General features: G+C 45.4%; 1 protein-coding gene across 1 annotated transcript in view; it reads right to left on the reverse strand.

The window, feature by feature from the left end:
* The window catches only part of LRIG1 (leucine rich repeats and immunoglobulin like domains 1), a 119,276-nt gene that overhangs the window by 77,019 nt on the left and 22,058 nt on the right, over positions 1–20,199 (reverse strand). The window contains exon 2 of the mRNA XM_036868495.1: positions 3,329–3,400. Coding sequence (XP_036724390.1) covers positions 3,329–3,400 — 72 coding nt within the window. The remainder of the gene's footprint in view (positions 1–3,328; positions 3,401–20,199) is intronic.

Genomic DNA, 20,199 nt, shown 5'->3' on the forward strand with positions numbered 1-20,199 from the left:
AAAAGGCTCATGGGAGCATCTACTGTGCCCCAAATTTATGGCAGGGCCAATGATTTTGGAACCATAACCTAACATGACCCCCAGGGCCCTGCAGGACCCAGGCGCTGGCCACACACTGCACCCCTCACGCACGCCAGGCACAATGGCCCTCCGTCCTCTTCCTTCCTTGGGGGCCTGTATTTGCAGCCTGTCCTGTCCACGTCATTCACATGTGCTTGATCTGATCACCACCATCCTAAGCACGCTGGCTCCGTTATCATCCCTCCAAAATCACAAAAGAAGAAAATCCTCCCGTGACCCTGTCCTATGCCCCCCTTAACACTTACCACCAGTGAGTCCTACTGGTTTCCTTGTTACCCCTATGTCGTGCCCCATCTTAATGTGAGTTCTGTGAGAGGCGAGGTTTGTCTGCAGCGCCAGCATTGGGGGAGAAGGGGAGCAGCATTTAAGGGGCTGCCGAAAAACTCTGGAGCCAGGATAAAAAATATCTGAATGCAGTATTTTTTAAAGATCAAAGTGAACACAAAACAAAATTCATTAAGAACAGAGTATCTAAGTTTTCACACCAAGATAGGATTGGCAACAGTGCCGTGTCAAGCCAGACTGGAGCCTGGGGCAAAGGAAAGGTCAGTAAAGCTGATCCTGACTTTACCGAAACTTCTTGTATCTTGTTGACCACGGGGTTTTTTGGGCATTCATTTTGATGCTTTAAATACTGCATTAAGGTGTCATTTATCTCAAATGCTGAGTTTTTAGAGGCCCCTTAAATTCTGCACCTGAGGCGAATGCCTCATTTGCCAACCCTAATCCTAGCCCTGTATGTCTGTCTTATTCACTCCTGTGCTCCCAGCAGCAGAGCAGTGCCTGGCACATAGTAGGTACTCAAGGAAATGTTAAATGAAAGCTTGAATAATGCCAGAAGAAACACCTCAATTTTTGTTTTGTCCAATTCTAAAAGGAACCACTAAGCTCTGAGACTCAACATGCAGAAGTTGAATATCATAACAACAAGCGTTAAAGGCAGCCTGGATCAGGGGAAAGCACTGGGTTATGAAGCAAACCGGTTCCTTGATGGACTGCGTTTATCACCTTGGGTGGCTGTGATGGGCTGAACTGTATTCCCTCAAGATTCACATGTTGAAGTCCTAGCCCTCAGTACCTCAGAATGTGACTGCATTTGGAGAAAGGGTCTTGAAAGAGGTCATATGGATGGGTCCTGATCCAATATAGCTGGTGCCCTTTTAAGAAGAGGACATTTGGGGGCTTCCCTGGTGGCGCAGTGGTTGAGAGTCTGCCTGCCAATGCAGGGGACACGGGTTCGAGCCCTGGTCTGGGAAGATCCCACATGCCACGGAGCAACTGGGCCCGTGAGCCACAACTGCTGAGCCTGCGCGTCTGGAGCCTGTGCTCCGCAACAAGAGAGGCCGCGATACTGAGAGGCCCGCGCACCGCGATGAGGAGTGGCCCCCGCTCGCCGCAACTGGAGAAAGCCCTTGCACAGAAACGAAGACCCAACACAGCCAAAAATAAATAAATAAATAAATAATTTAACAAAACAAAACAAAACACAAACATTTAAAAAAAAAAAAAAAAAAAAAAAAAAGAAGAGGACATTTGGACACACACACAAGAGGCACCAGAGAAGTGCGCATATAAAGGAAAGGCCACGTGAAGAGGCGGCAAGAAGGTGGCTGAAGAGGAAACCAACCCTGCCAGGACCTTGCTCTTGAACTTCCAGCCTCCGAAACTGTGAGAAAATAAGTTTCCGTTCTTGAAGTCACCCAGTCTGTGGTCTTTTTGGCAAACTAACATAATAACCCACTCCAAACTTCCCTGCCCTGACCACTGGTCTGTTGACCCTATGGGAAAATAATGATCCTGAACAAAGTATTTCCAAGGGCCCCGTCCAACTCTGATCTTCCTTTAACTTTGGAAGTTGAAACCTTTTTTAAACAAGACATGGAAATCATAAACGCCATCTTGGAGAATTTGGAGACGGCAGTAGGGAATGCAAGTATTTTACAAATCGCACCATCTGATTAAATTTCCTTTGGATAAATCATCAACAATGGAATCAAAGAATAATAAACAAGGACTTTTATCAGTTACATATAATAAGTAAAATATGTAAAACAGTTAATAATGTCTAAAAAATATCTAACAATAGAAGCACTGGGTGAATGATTTATGGAATATTCATGTGTAGTAGTTTTACACAAAAATTGAAATGGGATAGTAAAAACCTTTTAATTTACGTGACAAAATAGTCAAAAATGTAAGGATAAGTAAAAAAACAGACATAATACCACAATATAAACACAGCTTGTTTCCAGAATTATAAGTGTAGAGGTGTATATTTTTCACTAAGTGTTCACAATGGTTAGGTCTGGGTGATAATTATAGTGATTTTCATTTGTTTTTACATATTTCTACAGTTTCCAAATTTTCTGCAGTGGGTATGCATGGCTTTTCTCTAAAGTCCCCGTGGAATTAAAATCCTGATAACCCTAATATCCATGTTAAAAACAGAATTCTTTACATTAAAAAGAAGAAGAAAAAGAAGAGGAAGAGGAAGAAGAGGAAGAAGAGGAAGAGGAGGAAGAGGAAGAGGTGGAAGAGAAAGAAGAAGAGGAGGAAGAGGAAGAGGGGGAAGAGGAGGAAGAGGAAGAGGGGGAAGAGGAGGAAGAGGAGGAGGAAGAAGAGGAAGAGGAGGAGGAAGAAGAGGAAGAGGAGGAAGAGGAAGGGAAGAGGAGGAGGAGGAAGAGGAGGAGGAGGAAGAAGAGGAAGAGGAAGAGGAAGTGAAGGAGAAGGAGAAAAGATTGAGGCCTGATTTAAAGGACACTGCAAGAGGCAGCAAGCCTAGAGTTCCAAAGGCAGTAATGTCTAGTTCTCTTTGGAGATGGGAAGAGAAAAGTCTACCTTACTATCTATTCCTCTATACCTTGGTTTCCTGGGAAACAGAAGGGGTGGGCTGGCGCATATGTCCCTGCAAAGCAGGCTGCTCTAGCGCCCTGGGAACTGGGGGAAGTACCAGCCAGGGGTGTTAACCCAGCCGGTCCACCAGGCTTCCCACAAGCCTATACACCCACCATGGACTTGTGATTTCCAGTAACTCCACACCTGCTGGACTGCCCAGGAAAGAGAGGGGCTTCAGTGAAGGAGCACTAACTAAGCAGGACAGCTTGTCCCCGACAGTCCCTAGCAGATGCTCCTTCTAACAAGTTCAGACTGCTCATCCAGGGAAGAGAGCGACGCTGCCGTAAGAGAGAGTCTTTCCAAGGAGCTCTCCGTCCCCCCAACCCCCAGAAGTTTGGGGAAAAGCACTCACACTTCTTGTAGATTCGGCAAGTCCTCAAAACCAGCAGGATCAATCTCAGAAAGTTTGCTGTAACTCAGGTTTCTGGTAAAAGGAGAGCAAAAAACAAACAAAAAATTCAATCAATACCCCCAAATTCAGGAATCGTCTACCCATCCCTCCCCCCAAAAAATCATCCCTCTCCCTCATAACTGCCCGTATCTCACACCCTATTTTAAGTAATCTTATTGATAATGAGATTTACAGCTGTACCTCGTCCCCACTTGGATCCATAAACAAGCCACTGTGAAAATCTCAATTCACTTGAGGCTGGCTAAATCCAAATGGATTTCAATCAATACCATTTTGCCACTTCACAACTTTATAAAGAAATTCTGAGGGAAGCTACTAGTCCTCCTACTTTACACTAGAGCATGCTGGTCCAAATGCTTTGTACCATATCAAGTCCAAGGCTATTCTAAATGGCATTTTTTAAAATCAATGTTTTACTAAGGCATCAAACACTATCAAGAAGTAGTAAAGGGAAAGAAGGGCTGGAGACTGATCTTTCTTTGGCTAAAAATCTGTGGTCCTCAATCAGGGATGACACTTGGCAAAGTCTGGAGACATTTCTGGTTGTCACGACTGCAGGGAAGGTGGAGGGGGTGTGCTACTGGCATCTGGTGGGTAGAGGACACGGGTGCTGCTTAACATCCTACAACGCACAGCACAGCCCTTAACAACAGATGATTATCCAGCCCTGAGTGTCAACGCTAACATACAGAGGTCGAGAGACCTTGGTCTAAACAAGAACTTAAGATGAAAAATCGCTCAGATGCATACTCCAAGTTGAAAGGACTGTTTAAGAAGTGAGCAATGTACAACCCTAATCATAAGGTTTATAGGAACACAGCATTCCTACCATCAATGAATAAATATTTCGAGTGATAAGCGCACAGGAGAGAGGAGCAGTGTCACGGGGAAACATCGGTGTGAACCAAAGCCTCACGTGCCAGCAGCCTCCTCAAGATGATAGCACCCATCACAATTATTCAGAACTACATCTCTCTCCCCTTCATCCCCAACCCCTTCCTCAGAGGAAGACAAGGACCAAGTGGGGCAATGTTTGATCGGCTGAGCTTCCCAGATCACACCCTTAACCCTAGACCAGCTTAATCTTCCAGGAACAGAGTCCACAGAGATGTGGACCACATGGGCCCTGACTTCTTAACTGTGCACTGTGCCCTGCCCCCTGCCACTAAAATACACCTAGTCCTGTGTAGGCCAAAGGGGCTGGCTAACATTTTTCATCTCAGCTATTAATTCCATTGCCATTACTGACAATTAACAAGTACCGCGAATCATGAGTTTAGAGTCTGTCTCTTAAGGGGCCCAGCATCACATTAAGTGCCAACTTTCTTTGAAGCTTCCTCCAGAGACATTCCAATCAATACTAGGCCAGAGCTGACAGCCATTTCACTGTCAACTCAAGACATTCATCTAAATAAAAGTCAAACTACCCTTGAAATTAATGGCACATCTGTGTTCAGGGCACAGCCTGAATTAAAAGCAATTTGTCCAAGGATTATGATACCATAAAAATTGAAGGTGGTAATTTTTAAACCACCTATTGAAGTCAAGTGTGAGCTTGTCTGCTCTTAGGAGTATTTACAATGGGATACTTAGAAATCAGCAGGTTAGACTTGGAACAGAAAATCCACAAATGGAGAGAATTCTCTCACGTCACAAAAAGGACTGAAAAGACTGAAATTTTCTTCTATGGTGAGCATATTATCATGACAAAGGCGGGTGGAAATCTTGTTTCTGGGTCTACAGATACTGTGAGTTTATAATGACTGTGACATTTATATCATCATAGGTAATGGGAGTTGTTGAGCTAAAGGAAGCATGAGAGAAAAACTCAGAAACCACAAAGGCAAGAGTAGGAAGGGCAAGCAAGTAATGCGGGTGGTCACCTGCCAGGTGTGGAATGAGGTCGACACAGCAGTGCCCACTCACCCGCCCTCCACCTAAAGGGGGCATTTGCTCCTATTTCCAGAAACAAGGGTGGTATAGACCAGTCTCCTCCATTTCCAAGAGAGGCTCAATCTCTGAATTTTTATGTGAAATCTTTTCAATTCTTTAAGTATATATATAAATCTGCAGACCATATTTAGCCCAAGAACCACTGTTTTTCAAGCTCTGATCTAGGTTCAAAATGAATAACTTATTTCTGGCTTGTTATACGTGGCCAGGGCTGGAGCTGGAGCTCACAGGATCCAGGACCCAAGCAATTCCTGGTGGCTCCGTTTTGAACGATCTGGAATGAAATCACTTCCCTCAATTCCCACCCCAGGAGGGTCCACATCCTTCAGCAACTCAGTATTAGAATAAAACCACTTTCGGACTTCCCTGGTGGCACAGAGGTTAAGAATCTTCCTGCCAACGCAGGGGCAGGGGTTCGAGCCCTGGTCCGGGAAGATCCCACATGCCACGGAGCAACTAAGCCCGTGTGCCACAACTACTGAGCCTGCACTCTAGAGCCCGAGAGCCACAACTACTGAGCCTGCATGCCAGAACTACTGAAGCCCGTGCGCCTAGAGCCCGTGCGCTGCAACAAAGAGAAGCCACTGTAATGAGAAGCCCGCGCACCGCAACAAAGAGTAGCCCTCGCTAGCCACAACTAGAGAAAGCCCGCGCTCAACAACAAAGACCCAACGCAGCCACAAATAAATAAATAAAATAAAATAAAAAGATAAAGAAAAAAAAAAAAGAACAAAACCACTTTAAATCACAACACCCCTTGGTCCATCTTTCCCTTAAAGAGCACACACAATTTATTTAAATTTCAAAAATGCTACACAAATTCTGCTTTTTAGATAAGGCACCTTGTGAAAGGGGGCTTCCGTAAGCTAGTTTTATCAAGAAACCAGCCAGTATCAGGACTTAACATGGAGATTGTAGTTAAGTAGCAACAAAGCTTTAGATACTTGTAAGTGGAAATTTAAGCACTCACTGGGTCTGCCTGGATGCGGTGACTTTTTGACTTTCAATGAACTAGAAAAGCCATATATCAACAACTGAGTGTCTGCAGGCTGGCTCTAAGAGTAATTATCCTCTCGAGTGCCTATCAGCAACACACAGAGAAGACAGTGGCTGAGGCTCCGGTCCCCTGGAGCAGCTCTGCTTCTGGACGCAGAGCTGCCGAGCTTTTTAGTCTTGAGAAATAAATCCTGGTACAAGCTGCTGGTCATCAACTGCTTTATCAGGAAATGGGGAAAATATTTATTCTCCCTGACAAATAAATACAATCTGAAGTAAAATCCTCAGACATTTTCTTGTTTGCTCATTTCCGGGAGGCACGCCTCCCAGCATAATTATTTTTTAATTGTGGTAAAATATATATAACATAAAACGTACCATCTTGACCATCTTTAAATGTACGGTTCGGGGGCATTAAGTATATTCTCACTGTTGTGCAACCATCACCACCATCCATTCCTCACTAGAACTTTTTTTGCATCTTTTCCAATTGAAATGCAACACCCATGAAGCACTAACTTCCCATTCTCCCTTCCCCCCCGGGCTAGCCACCTCCACTCTACATGGTGTCTGTATGAATTTGACTTGGCTAGGTACTTCATATAAGTGGAGCCATACAATATACGACCTTTTGTGTCTGGCTTATTTCACTCAGCACAGTGTCCTCAAGGTGTGTCCACGTTGTAGCATGTGTCAGAATTTCGTGTTCCTTTTTGTGGCTGAATAGCGTTCCATTATTCCATTGCATGCAGATACGTATATATCTCACTCACGTTTTGTTTATCCCTTTAACAGCTGATGGACAGTTGGCTTGTTTCCATCTTTTGGCTATCGTGAATCATGCTGCTATGAACATTGGTGGGTTTTTTTTTTCCCAGTATAATAAAGTTTAAAAAAAAAACCCACAAAAAACCTTTGACTGCCATGCTTCCTGACAACATTCATTTCTCAACGATTAAGGACATCCATCTACTCGGCCCAAGAACTGTGGAGAGAGGGGTATGAATTCTCATCTCAGGTCTGAAGAACAATCCAAGAGTTAAATCAGCGAAAAACCTTTAACGAGGCCTTTCTTTCAGGTGGCGGCTGACATGCACACCAGTCAAAAGCATCTCACTTATTTCTACAGACACGATCGCCCCTTACCAGGCCCGACATCTGAGTGTGTCTTCAGTTGAAGGTTTCAGATTCTCCTGTCAAAACAATTCATCTGTCAGCAGGACAGATGCTGTCAAAAGCATTTCTGCACCTTTCAGGAGCAAAGCAGAGGGGAAAGAAACCTCAGGGAATTTAGTTACTGCCAATTGCAGCTTTCATTAAACAGTTTGTCAGCCATTGTCATAACATGCATTTCCCTTGTTCTTGGCACAAAGGGTGCGCACATCTTCGAACAATGGAGCCCGGATGTAGATATCCTTTCTGCTCATGTGCTGAGAGATGACTGTCCGGCCCACCATTTGCCCAGCACACAAGAGGCCTCTCGGCAGAGACCAGCTCAAGTTTTAGCCAGGTTTTATCTGCGGCTGAAAAGCAAAGGGTTCAACAGTGCACGACAGTAATCTGCTTGCTGAGCCTTTTTCCTGGCCAGGCCCCCTACCCTGATCCCACAGAATGAGACGAGCTAAGGGTTCAAATAGCTGAGAAATCCCCACTGTTCTGTAAACCTGCGCTCTCCACTTCAGCAGCCACTAGCCGTGTGACTACTGACATTTATACTTTAATTAAGATTACAGAAAATTAAGAATTCAGTGTCTTGGTGGCACTAGCCATTGTCCAAATGTCCAACCACCTGCGGCTAGCGGCTACTGTCTTGACTGCACAATGCAGGGAGAGGACATGTCCATCATCCCTGAAATTTCTATTAATCTAAAGAATGGAGTAATCAACAAATACATCTAAATCATAAAGTAATCAACAAATATTTAAAGTGAAACAGCACGTAGGGAAGAAACTTGGACTTTAAAAATAAATTTGATGACTGTAGCTTTATAGTACAGTCTCAAGTCAGGGAGCCTGATTCCTCCAGCTCCGTTTTTCTTTCTCAAGATTGCTCTGGCTATTCGGGATCTTTTGTGTTTCCATACAAATTGTAGAATTTTTTTGTTCTAATTCTGTGAAAAATTACAGAACAGGTATAGAGTTACAGATGTAGAAAACAAACTTATGGTTACCAGGGTAAGGGGGGGGGGAGGGATAATTTGGGAGATTGGGATTGACATATACACATTACTATATATAAAATAGATAACTAATAAGGACCTACTGTATAGCACAGGAAACTCTCAATACTCTGTAATGGCCTATATGGGAAAAGAATCTAAAAAAGAGTGAATATATGTATATGTATAACTGATTCACTTTGCTGTACACCTGAAACTAACGCACAACACTGTACATCAATTATACTACAACAAAAAATTTTTTTAAAATAAAATAAAAAATAAATTTGAATCTCTCAATAATTCAAGAGCTTTGTTAAAAACGTGGTGGCGGAGCGGCACGGATCTCAGCCTACATCCTCTAGGCACACACAGTTCTTAACCAATTCCAACACAGGAGAGGGCTTTGAAAACTCGATCCACAAGGAAGACGCTCTTATAAAAAAGAAATGCCCTCTGAACGTAATTCTATAGGCTTAATCAGTATTTACATAATCTGACCAGCATCTTCCTGGATTACAACCAGAACCACATATTACAAACTTGGCAAACACCATTCAAAGCTGGCAAACAATAATTCATTGATTCCTTGGAAGTTGAGGGATAAAAAGTTCCGTTTACTTCCGAGTAAGCTGTGGTGAGCAAATAACCCCACTGTCATTAGACAACGTCGTTAGCGTTTCATCCTCAAAAACAGGCACTGCTCACAGACCACTGACCGTACAGGCCGAACCTCTCACGGGGAAGGAAGGTGCAACGCGTGGCTGTATTTTTCAACTTTAATAAGAATAATAATTCAAAGTGGAAGGAACTGGTCCCAAATCTGTGACAGGCATTCCCTGGGGAAGGAAGTTTTCCCATTCAGTTTGGTTTTCAGGCCCGTCGATTTCCCAGTACTCAGCCCCGTCTGGGCTCCTGAACGGCACGGGACTTTGCATGTTTTACCTCTCAGATGTTGGCTAAAGTGAAGAATACAGCCGGAAAGAAAAGTGTGAAGCAATTCAATGATCCAACTGCTGAGCACACGGGGCACACAGGACTAGCTTGGGAACCTCTTCTTTCTCGGGAAACTGTGGGCTTCACCTGTACGTCTCTACTTGACCTCACGCTGTGCTGTTGGTCATCCATTAAAAAAGGAGTCACCAGCTTAGGTCTAGCTGGGAAAAAGTGATTGGTCCTTTCAAATTTCAAGGGGTGTGAATGAGGAAGAGCATGCGACTTGTTAAAGTTATTTAATCCCTTAAGCTTTTAAGGCTGTTTCTGCTGCATTTTTACCTTCTGAGGAATTACACATCAAGTTCCAATGAAATCACCACACTGCGTTCCCTAGGCCCACATTATAAGGTTTTACGAGAAGAGATTTCTTTTTAAATCTAGGATATCAGATGTCCTTATCTTTTTTTTTTTTCTGTTGCAATGCTTTTTCCCCTCATTAACCAAAAGCCACAACTGAATGGCCTATTCATACACATTAAAGGCTTATACTGAGAATGATAAAAACTGTATCTTAAACTGGAATCACTCCTCTGACATCGTCACCCAAGAATTCCCACTCAGAAGGTAGTTCTGTACTTGTCTTTCTTCAGTAAGCTGATCAACCATATATTGCCTAAACTGAGGCTTGGAAAAAGAAACACATTCAGCAAATAATCAAATGTAAAATCACTTGATAGCAACTCAATACGTACAGCTCACCTTCAGAGCTTTTGGTCACTAACATTGAACAAAGTCAGTAATGAGTCACAGTTATTCCTATTTTTGAAAATGTTACACAGATAATTCTCTATGCAAATGAGGCTTACAAGCAACTCAAATGAAGAAATAATACACACTAGCCATTATACAAACCCCAGAGTCAGTCACTCCTTAAAATCGGCTTTAGAAATTGGTGTGGGTCTCTGAATTCTGATGCTTAAGACATTATTTGAGAGAAGTCAGCCACATGTGCCTCTGTAATCCCGCCAGTCTTAAATGTGCTTCTCTGCCTTAGTATCTCACACATCTCACCGGGGCCTGTGGTTGATTTGAATGCAGGTTTAAGTCTTTGTCCTACAGCACCCAGCAGATGTCAAATTTGACAAATATTTACTGAGTGTTTGTCTACAATCTGTAATGCACTTAGGTTAAATTCTAATACAGATCAGGATAAGATCTAGTCCTTGACCTTAAGGAGTTTACAACCTACTGGTCAGATAAGTCTCTGGACCAAATAATTGCAGCCAAAGGCTCTGACAGGGCAAGCATCTTGGGAATGATGGACCAGGAGATGCAAACTGGCAGCTCTTGGGCCAAAGGTGGGTTGCAGGGAAATTTCTTTCTGAGTGAATAGTGTTTGGAGAAACCTAAAGTTTTTAGCAAAAAATAAAAAGTTTCAGCTTCTCTTGAAATTACAGGCATACCTCAGAGATACCGTGGCTTCGGTTCCCAGACCACCGCAATAAAGCGAATATCGCAATACAGCAAATCGGATGAATTTTCTGGTCTTCCAGGGCATACAAAATTATGTCTTTACACTATACTGTAATCCATAAGTGTGCAACAGCATTACGTCCAAAAGAAGAATGTACATTTTTAATTATAAAATAATGCTGTTAGAAAAATGGCGCCAACAGACTTCGATGCAGGGTTGCCACAAACCTTCGATTTGTAAAAAAAATGCAATAAAGCGAAATGCAGTAGAATGTGGTATGCCTGTCACGGGGCCAGCACGCTGACAGCACAATCAGCTATATTTATTTAGCAAGGACCCCGGCTGACCACAGACCTCACACCACTCCTACTGTCTCCCCCAGGACCTCTTCTCTCATTTGCAGTATCTCCCTGGCCCTGCAAGCATCTGAGTTTGTCCTCCTGGTGTGGATACCACTGAGTCCAGGTGATGCGCAGAGCAGGGAAGATCAACTGCGATGAGGAAGGATTATCAGACAACGCAAGACCTTTGCTAAGCCTGGAAGAACAGTAGAAGAACAGCATGGTTTTTAAGGAAGTGTTTCAGGAAACAAGGCCAGAACGGTACAATAAGGCATGGAAGGCATGAATCTTAAAAACAAAAAACAAAAAAAAACAAAACAAAGCCAAGTCAGGACCTCCTAGAAAGGAGAGGGGCAAGACAGGAATTGTTTTAGGGTAAAGTCGCGAAGAGTAGCCCCACGTTGTCAGATATACAACCTAGCAGGCAGTTAAGTCAAGGGTTATACAAACCTTAGCAAACCCCAGTGCCAGGTCCACCATGAACGTTAATCTACAGGGTCATTAAAGCTGATCCCCACAGGAACAGAATATCTCCGTGTTCATCGACTTCAAGTTTTGAGCCAAACACTCAAGAGGCCCACCACCACTGAAAGTAACAGCCTTTGCTTTCCACAACAGCCCTTAAAACAGGAGACCTTCGGATCTGTTTTTCCTGCCCAAATCTTAGTTTGGCTAAAGAGAGACAAAGTAACTGGATATGATAAGGCTTTCTTACTTAAGCAGTCTCATGTTTGATTGTGGAGGATGTATGAGGGAGAAGCCCACAAATTTACCACCACAGTCATTCATTAAATATGGTCTGTGCATCACGGACCCTTAACGATTAATTAACTTCATTAAGAAGAGGTACTCCAGCCGTTGCGGCGGCCGCAGCTCTGCAGTTTGGTGGGGGGACCTTACAAACAAAGAGAATTTAGGCAGAGAATAGCTGCTGGCCACAGGCTGAGCCTCCCACACACCTGTCACAAAGAGACCGCCCCCCAGGACCACCCCAGCAGGGAAGAGGCACCCTACAGCCATCATTTGGCTTTGCTATTAGAGAAGTGGCTTTGCAGAGACTTGGAAATGGGGAGGGGGAGGCGAGGGGACAGGAGTCTGGTCACCTACTCTCTACTTTATCACCTCTGAAGAGGGATCACCAATTCGCCCTTTCAGACAGTCCATAAGCTCTCTAGGGCTTTCCACAGTCATCAGCCCCTTGCCCGGCACCATCTCGCACACAGCTGAATCCTTCCCTCCTCAAGCCCAGCCACTCCACACAGCAGAGGGTGGTGATGCCGCAGATGCAGGCGCTCCCACCCTTACCAACCTCTCCTTGTCCTAAGGCACTAGGGGCTCCAGTGAGAGAAGAGGGCTCATCAATCAGGACCCAAAGGGGACAGACGTGCACCAAGAACGCGTGCTCACCTCCAGTGACACACTTAGAGGCTGGAGTGTCTTCAGTTAAAAAAAAATGGAGGAGGATTTTCCTAAATGAAAACCATGCTCTACTGAGGCAGGAAACGGAGGCTCTTGCTTCTGTTGTAGTTAAAACAAGTAGGGCAAACGGGACAGGACGTGAGGGACACATTAATCCAGTGGGTAAATTTGGAATCCTTGGTTTGTCAAGTGCTTTGTAGAGTCCACCAGTGCCCCTCTGGTCACAGATTACTGTCTTCCTGTCCTAACACCTCCACCTGTACCCCTCTGTCCCTACAAATATCCACTTTTCAGGAGATTATTTTCCAATGGAACCAACCACTGCAAAATACAGGGTGTTTAGTAAAACCGTGATGGGGATCTGAAATTCATTAACTTTGGGTTGACCTACACAAGATGCAAACTACTAACACCTTAGGAACCGTTCTCTGACTGAGTGCGTCACGCAACAGAATTTAACTGTGTCAACGTTGGCATAACCACCAACCGTAAATGATACTGTGATCAATTTCCTTTTCCAACACACTGAAATGCTTCTCCACTGAACACTGAGTGACTGCCCACACTTCATGCCCCCACCTAAGGGCCCTGAGAGCAATGTGACCGTCAGAGAGGGAAATAACTATTTTAACATGGCCCCATAAAAAGTACTCCTGGTCGCAAGAACAGGGTGGCCAGATTCCGAGCCTGTCTTGCTGGCAGAAGCTACAACTGAGGACTTCATTGGGATAAAGGGATAAAGAAATTCTATATCAGTGACTCAAGATTCTTCAGAAATGAAACCTCCAATAATGGATTACTTCCCCTGAGTACAAGAGACACACACTGAAATATTAAGAACAAACAAACAAACAAAAAAACTCCTTCCCACCATCTGAGTCATTACACGCCATTCTAAACACTCTTGTCTAGATGTTTCCTAGAACCAGGAAAGGATTAAGGCATTCATTCTATGCTTTTTTAACCCTCATTTCTTAAAATTCACTCTCTAACGTAATCCAATCAACAAAAAATAGTAGTACACAAACCTCACGTAACAGAAATGTACACCAAAAGATGAAAATTAAACTTTGCACATGTGATGATCAGAGTTTGTTGATGTTGTTTAAAAAAAGTATTTAGAAGAGTGATTTTAGGCAAATATACTTCTGGGTTACAAAAGGGCAATATATGATAATTTGCCTAATTGTCCCCCTTAAAGGGGAGGAAGAAGGAAATGAAAGACTTTTTTTAAAAGCAAATACATCTCTACAAGTAACAGTTTACCTTAGTTTTATCAGCATCTCTTTCCCACTCCCACACAAAAAATTTTAAGGGACAAATGACCTAAGTGGGCATAACTACCTTCCCAGAATAGAGCTGCTCATAAGGAAAACCCTGTTTGAAAAGCCAGAAGTTCCTAGGGGTGTGCTCTGGAATGCCCTATCAGCTTCCATTGGAATTTACATGCATCTTTTATTTTTCCAACTGAAATCACACCCAGCATTCACTAACGTCTCAGGCATCTCTCTGTGCCTGTGCAAAGCCCAAGCACCCACAATCTACAAAGCTAACATAAAAATCTAGGTTTACTTGCATTTACCGCGATACTCTGCATTACAAGCAGATTAAGCGCAAGGTTCCCACAAGATCACCGAACATTCTCTTCTTGGTTTTCTATACTTTCTTCTAGGTTTCAAACAGTCAAATATTATCTTCTCGGTTTATCCTCCCATCTTTTCCCAGCTACCTCCCAACCTAAAAATGAAGATGACTCAAATACAGAGAACAGATCCCTGATATGAAGTCTGCCAAATTCAAAAACTGAATTTACCCACAATTTTTCGAGAACACATCAGCTGTATTACAGGGAGGCATGCAAGGGACTCGAGCTAAGTATTTTAAAGAAAACACAGTTTGGAAAGGTCAGCCTCCTGTCTAACAGTGAAGGTGCTGACTTTATTAGCTAGCTTATCGACTTGGGATCTTGTTCTGTCAATTTTTCCACTGGGCTTTTTAAAGTTTATGTGTGTCATCAAATGCTCAGCTGAAACCAAAATTTTTCTTTCTATGATGCTCACACGTCACGAAAACACCATAAAATTAAAAGCCCATCCACATCGTTGTCCTGAGGCCATGGTGACTTCTCTGGTTTTGGTTGCTGAAACGGCCGAGTAGATGCTAAGTAAGTCAAGGTGGGACAGCCAGGTGGTATTTCAGCACAGCTTTGGCACAGAGTGCTTTCTGCTGTTGCAATACAGGGCCTTCCTTTTCACTGAAATTACAGACACAAAGCATCAGATGACGCCTGTGACCTGCACCCGGGACATACTAAACTTTTACTACGTCGAATGGAAAACTGGTGGTGAAAATGACGGAGCTGCAATACACTTTTGTTGCTTCTTCTTTTTTTTAATCATTCATCAAGACTTCTAAAAAGGTTGCTTTCCCTCCTCCATGTGGTCCATCAACATTCGCAGGGGCCCAGGGCATCCTAACACCTAGCTCCTCATAGCCACACCCTCCCCGCCACCACCCTGCCTCTTGAGAGTTTGTGGTTCCAGGTCATTTACTCCCAAAGATGTGTCTTAAAGGTTGGATCCTAACAGTACATTCCGCTAAATTATACCTCAACCAAATAATGACCACTGGTATCTACAAGATGTGAGTCCGTTTTTAAAGTAAATCACCAGTAAAAATCAATTAAAAGCTCTACCGGAAGTCATTCACAAGTAACTCCCTTTGGAGTCCCAGTTACAGGCTGGAGAGACCTCAGAAACACCATGTGGACCTCTGTGAGTGCTAGGGAGACAAAAGCCATTCAATTCCCATCTCAGCAGGAAATCAAAGGCCCATGGTCCTACCAAACCCAGACCTCCCTGACATCAGCTGCAGAGAGGCAGCTGCCCTAGGAACAGCCAGCACTTCTTTGCCTAACACTTGTTACCTGTTGAACACACACATACACATACACATACATACACACACACACACACACACACACACACACACACACACACACGCACACACACCCAGCTTCCATCATCACTCCTTTTTAAAGGTGATGTAATCCAATTCGAACTGGTCACGGTCTCTGCTCAACTTGCCCTGGTCAACCGACTCCATCACTCTGGTGGGGAGAGGCTGACTTGCTCCTGCAGACTTCACACTAACAAAACTGGCATCCGAAACCCTCTTCAGTTACAAGCCAGTTGGGTTCTACGCACTGAGATACAGGGAATCAAACAAAGTACAGTTTGGAGTGTGGCAGAGTTTGTGCAATTAAGGCCTTCAGTGATGAGACCCAATCTGTCCTCCAGGTCAGACTCTGCAGACTGGCTTTCCTGTCTCCTCACTCCCTCCCACTGGAAGACTGTCACAGCAAATAAAAGGTGCTCCCATCCCAGGTCGGGTCTGCACAGCCACACAAGCATGACTCTGCAAGACTGTGCTGGCAACTCCGTTCGCCTGTGGCAAACCCCAGCCCTGACCCATAAGCCGAGGCGGGTTTGGCTTCGGTGAGGCTTACTCTTGCCCGAGCACGGGGAGAAAACCACCCACGCTCTCAGACCCAGAGAGCTCCTGCAGAAAAGCACCTGCACAAACTCGCCGGGGTGGGTTAGAAGGTCACAAGTGCCTCAGAAAAGAGCCTTTCTTCCCAGGGGCATGGGACAAATGGTAGGCCTGCCACACTGCTGGTGTCAATATTTATCTAAGGCCTAGGTATTCACCATGGTAGAAACCGGGCACTTTTTCAGTTCACTCATTCAGGTAATTTGCCACTACAAAACCCCCAAACAGAGATTCATTTACAGCTTGAATTTCTTTTCTTCCACTGCCATAGAGGAGGCTGGCGGCGGGGCCCACGGTCTATGTCAGCCATAATCCCAGCAGCTCGAGAATAAAGCGCTCAATGTGTTTCAGAGCTGCCAATATCAAATGGCCTTGCCCCGGAGACAATAAAGAGACAGGGAAGTGAAACAAAGCGCTTGCTTTCTCCCTCCCCGTGGCATGCATGTTTTCTGCCCTGGAAATGAACAAAGCTTAGGCCCTGCAGTAAAGGAACTGAACCCCCAGAACCACACCCGGGCATTTCTAGGTGTGACTTACACTGCAGGATTAATCCAGCAACCGATACCCAAAGGTACGTGCAGCTGAAAGGGAAGCCATGTGCTATTTCAAGAGCCCTCTTTGCTCAGCTCCGATTCTCCCAGACTCCCCCTCCTTCTCACCCTTTAAGGAGTCTTTCTCCCTTAGCCTCCCCTTCCCCCCAGATAAAGGCCTATACACAGTCCCCCTTCCCAGGTAGAAGTCAGGAGAGAACTAGCCCATTAATATCAAGGTTAGGAGGCCCTTAGGACCCCTGAAAAGAGCTGTGCATCGTGGAAACCAGGTTCACAAATGGATTCCTCCAAGTCTCTCCCCACCACTCAAAGTCCTGAAGTCGCCTTCCTGCAAAGGACGCTGAGCTGTAGCTCCCTCTGTTGGCTGTGTTGGCTTCTTCCAAGGAGACTTGCTGCCGTGGCCTTGTGGGGCAGGCCGACTTCAGGCTTTCACGCCAACGAAACTGAGGCACTGGAGAAAGATGGCTCTCTCTCTGGTGACAAATTAAAGAACCTGCCTCAAAGCCCTCTTGCAAAGCTGCTGGGGAGTGAAAAGACTTCTCAAGCCAGCTTCCCATGATTCACTAAATCTACTTTTCTGATCCCATCCACACGATGCTTCCCAGCTAGATGGGTAGCCCTACCAACCCCCTCACTAGGATCTGCACACTCCACGCAGCTCAATAAGGATCATCAGACTTATATCTGCCAACAGGCTGCAAATCACTTCCGTTCCTTCCTGAGCAAAAGTGTGATGGCAAGTGATGAGCTACGACGCACGTGTGGTCTATGAGGGGCCAACATTCCTACCTCTGCTTTAAATATGCCTGCTGAGTGAAAGCAGGCCAGCGCTGAGCACCAAATGGCAGCAGCTGAGGGTGTGGTCAGTTTCATTTTTTTCTTACATAAAAATATACAGGACACTTAAGCGCCCAGTATTTCCTCACGCACACTGAGGTTAATAATTCACAACCAACTGACATTCATCAAGGATCAGAAAATTTAAAGGTGGTTTGTGCAAACACTCCTGTTCTTCCTCTTAACAGCTGGTTTATTTAACTGATGGCTTCTGTTGCCATTAGGGGTAGGTAGCACTTCAAAAGCTTACGTGTGAAGGCAGATACACCACTACCTGGGTCGCTTAGCCACTGGCTCACGTGTTACCCAAACCCCAGCAATTATTTTCCTCTTACACGGAGAAGTTAGACAATTCCAGTAAGGTGAAAATCCAGGACAGCAAAAGTCCTGGTTTCCTGATAAGACTTTACTGTAAGCATGCTCTCTCTCGTTTCTAATCTGGGCCCTCCAGACGGACAATTCCCCCAAAATGTCAGTGCACGAAACAGCAGGAGGTCGGTGGCATAACACTCATGCAAGAGGCAAGCTGCCTGGATCTCAGATCAGACCGTCACCCACCCAAAAAGGAGGGCCCGATTCCCTCTCCCCTCAGACCTTACTCTTTCCACCTCTCTTGATCTCACTTAACTTCACTCTCTCTCTAAAATCATGTGCGTGTGTGTTGAGAATGGGCAGGGGGGCAGCCTTCTCCAGACCCTTATCTGGGTGTCTCCAACCTGCTGTGGGACAGCACAGTTACCAGTGGTTGGTGGTGGTTGCTTTTCAACCCAGCGAAATAAACCTTGGGGGGGTCTGTGTTATCTGCAAAGCCATGAACTTCCTACAAACATGGGATCCACCGCCTGGGTTTATGAACCCATGATGGCTCTAAGGCCACATGGACGTCCACATAATCCTTGTTAAAGAGGTTACACATTAACCGCCACACATCTCAAGAGCCTATCGCCTCCACGATCTCTACACCTTTCATACCCCGCCTTTGAAAGGGCTTTCTGGAAGTTGCTACCACAGTGTTTGAAATAAATAAAACTGGATCTATATTTTGCTTTAGTTTTTAATAAGCAGCAATTTCAGTGGGAGCAGCTGGCCCTTAAAAGGCATCTAGTTAACCCCCCAGGGACAGAAGTACAGAACGGCCAATCTGTGGTTATTTCAACACGTGTTTCAGGGGCATGGGGAAACAGTGCCTGGGATGATACCGCATGGCAGAAAGGCCAGTGGTCATTCACATGTGGTTTGGAAATGAATGAACACACACAAGTTGATTAAGCACCAGGAATGGGGCTGGACTCCAGGACCACACGGCAATAAAGTGGTCTCTACCCTCAAGGAGTGTACAACCAGGAAGGGAAGACGGATGCTGAGCGAGTAACCAGAGGTGCGTACCAAAGGCCATCGTGGAACAAGACCTCGGCCACCGTCACCCGGGTGTTTGGGGAGATCTCTCTGAGGAACAGTTCAACCTGAGACCAGAACGATACTACAAGTCACGCAGAAAAGGCACAGGGATGAGAGCACAGGCAAAGGCCCTGAAGGGAGGAAAAGGCTCAGCTGGTGAAGGGAACACCCAGTCCCGTGTCACCTGAGCTCAGAAGGCACCTGGTATCAAGCGACGGCAGAGGAGGGAGGGCGGGAGACAGGGGAACAGGCACCTGGTACCACAGGGATGTGAAGCTGAGCCTAAGGGAGCCCACCGTCCAGGGCAACGAGCCTCACACTTCACACTTGAAAGCCAAGCCCCCCGTAGAACTGCCTAAAATGCAGATTCCCAGGCCCTGGCACCACAGATTCAGACTCCAAGGTCAATGGAAGAGTCAGAAAATGCCTACTGGCTCCCTGGAGGACTAACAGAAGGCCACCATGTCATTACCATGTCAATAATAATCAGCCCACTGGCCAGTCCACCTAAATTGGTGGATCGCCAAAGGTGGGCTGTCAACGCTTTTCCCAAAGCGTACCTGTCGGCCTTCTCTCAAGTACCACACCACCATCTGGGACCCCCACCTCTCTCCATTCCGCTCACCTAGAAGGGAACTAGGGAGTAAGAAATGAAAAACAAATAACAGGCCATCGGGCCCTCTAACCCAGGCCCAGGGTTCCCAGTGCCTGCAGAGGTGCAGTACTGACCCCCTGAGTAACCCCACCAGCCGCTCTCCCTCTGGCTTCTCGCCGTAAAGGAAACCGCTTGCGAAGCCTCGGCTTCCTTTCTCATTAAAAGCCACCAGGGCCACAGTTTTCAATTAGCTGTGTCAGCCTACCACCCCGAAGCCGCCCAAGTTCAACATGTGGGCCCTCCCCCCAGCTTCCGGTCTCCACCAAGCACTTCACACCTCCCTATTGTAAACCTGTCCAGAGCAATTATCCTGCCTACATTTGGACAGCCTCAGGACCACATTTCTGTCTAATTTATAGCTGCAAAGCTCTGTCGGCAGAGGCAGCCGTGCCCTGGAGCAGCGGAACTGCAGAGAAAATGGTCAGACCTGGCTGTAAATGCACGTGCACAGCAAATTTCCTTAGGTTACAGGAGGGCAAATTCTCCCATTCTCCCAGGGGCCAACATGGCGTGATAAGTAAGCTCCCCCAGAGAGTCTGA

The sequence above is a fragment of the Balaenoptera musculus genome, chromosome 11 (assembly GCF_009873245.2).
Source record: "Balaenoptera musculus isolate JJ_BM4_2016_0621 chromosome 11, mBalMus1.pri.v3, whole genome shotgun sequence".
Lineage (NCBI taxonomy): Eukaryota > Metazoa > Chordata > Mammalia > Artiodactyla > Balaenopteridae > Balaenoptera > Balaenoptera musculus.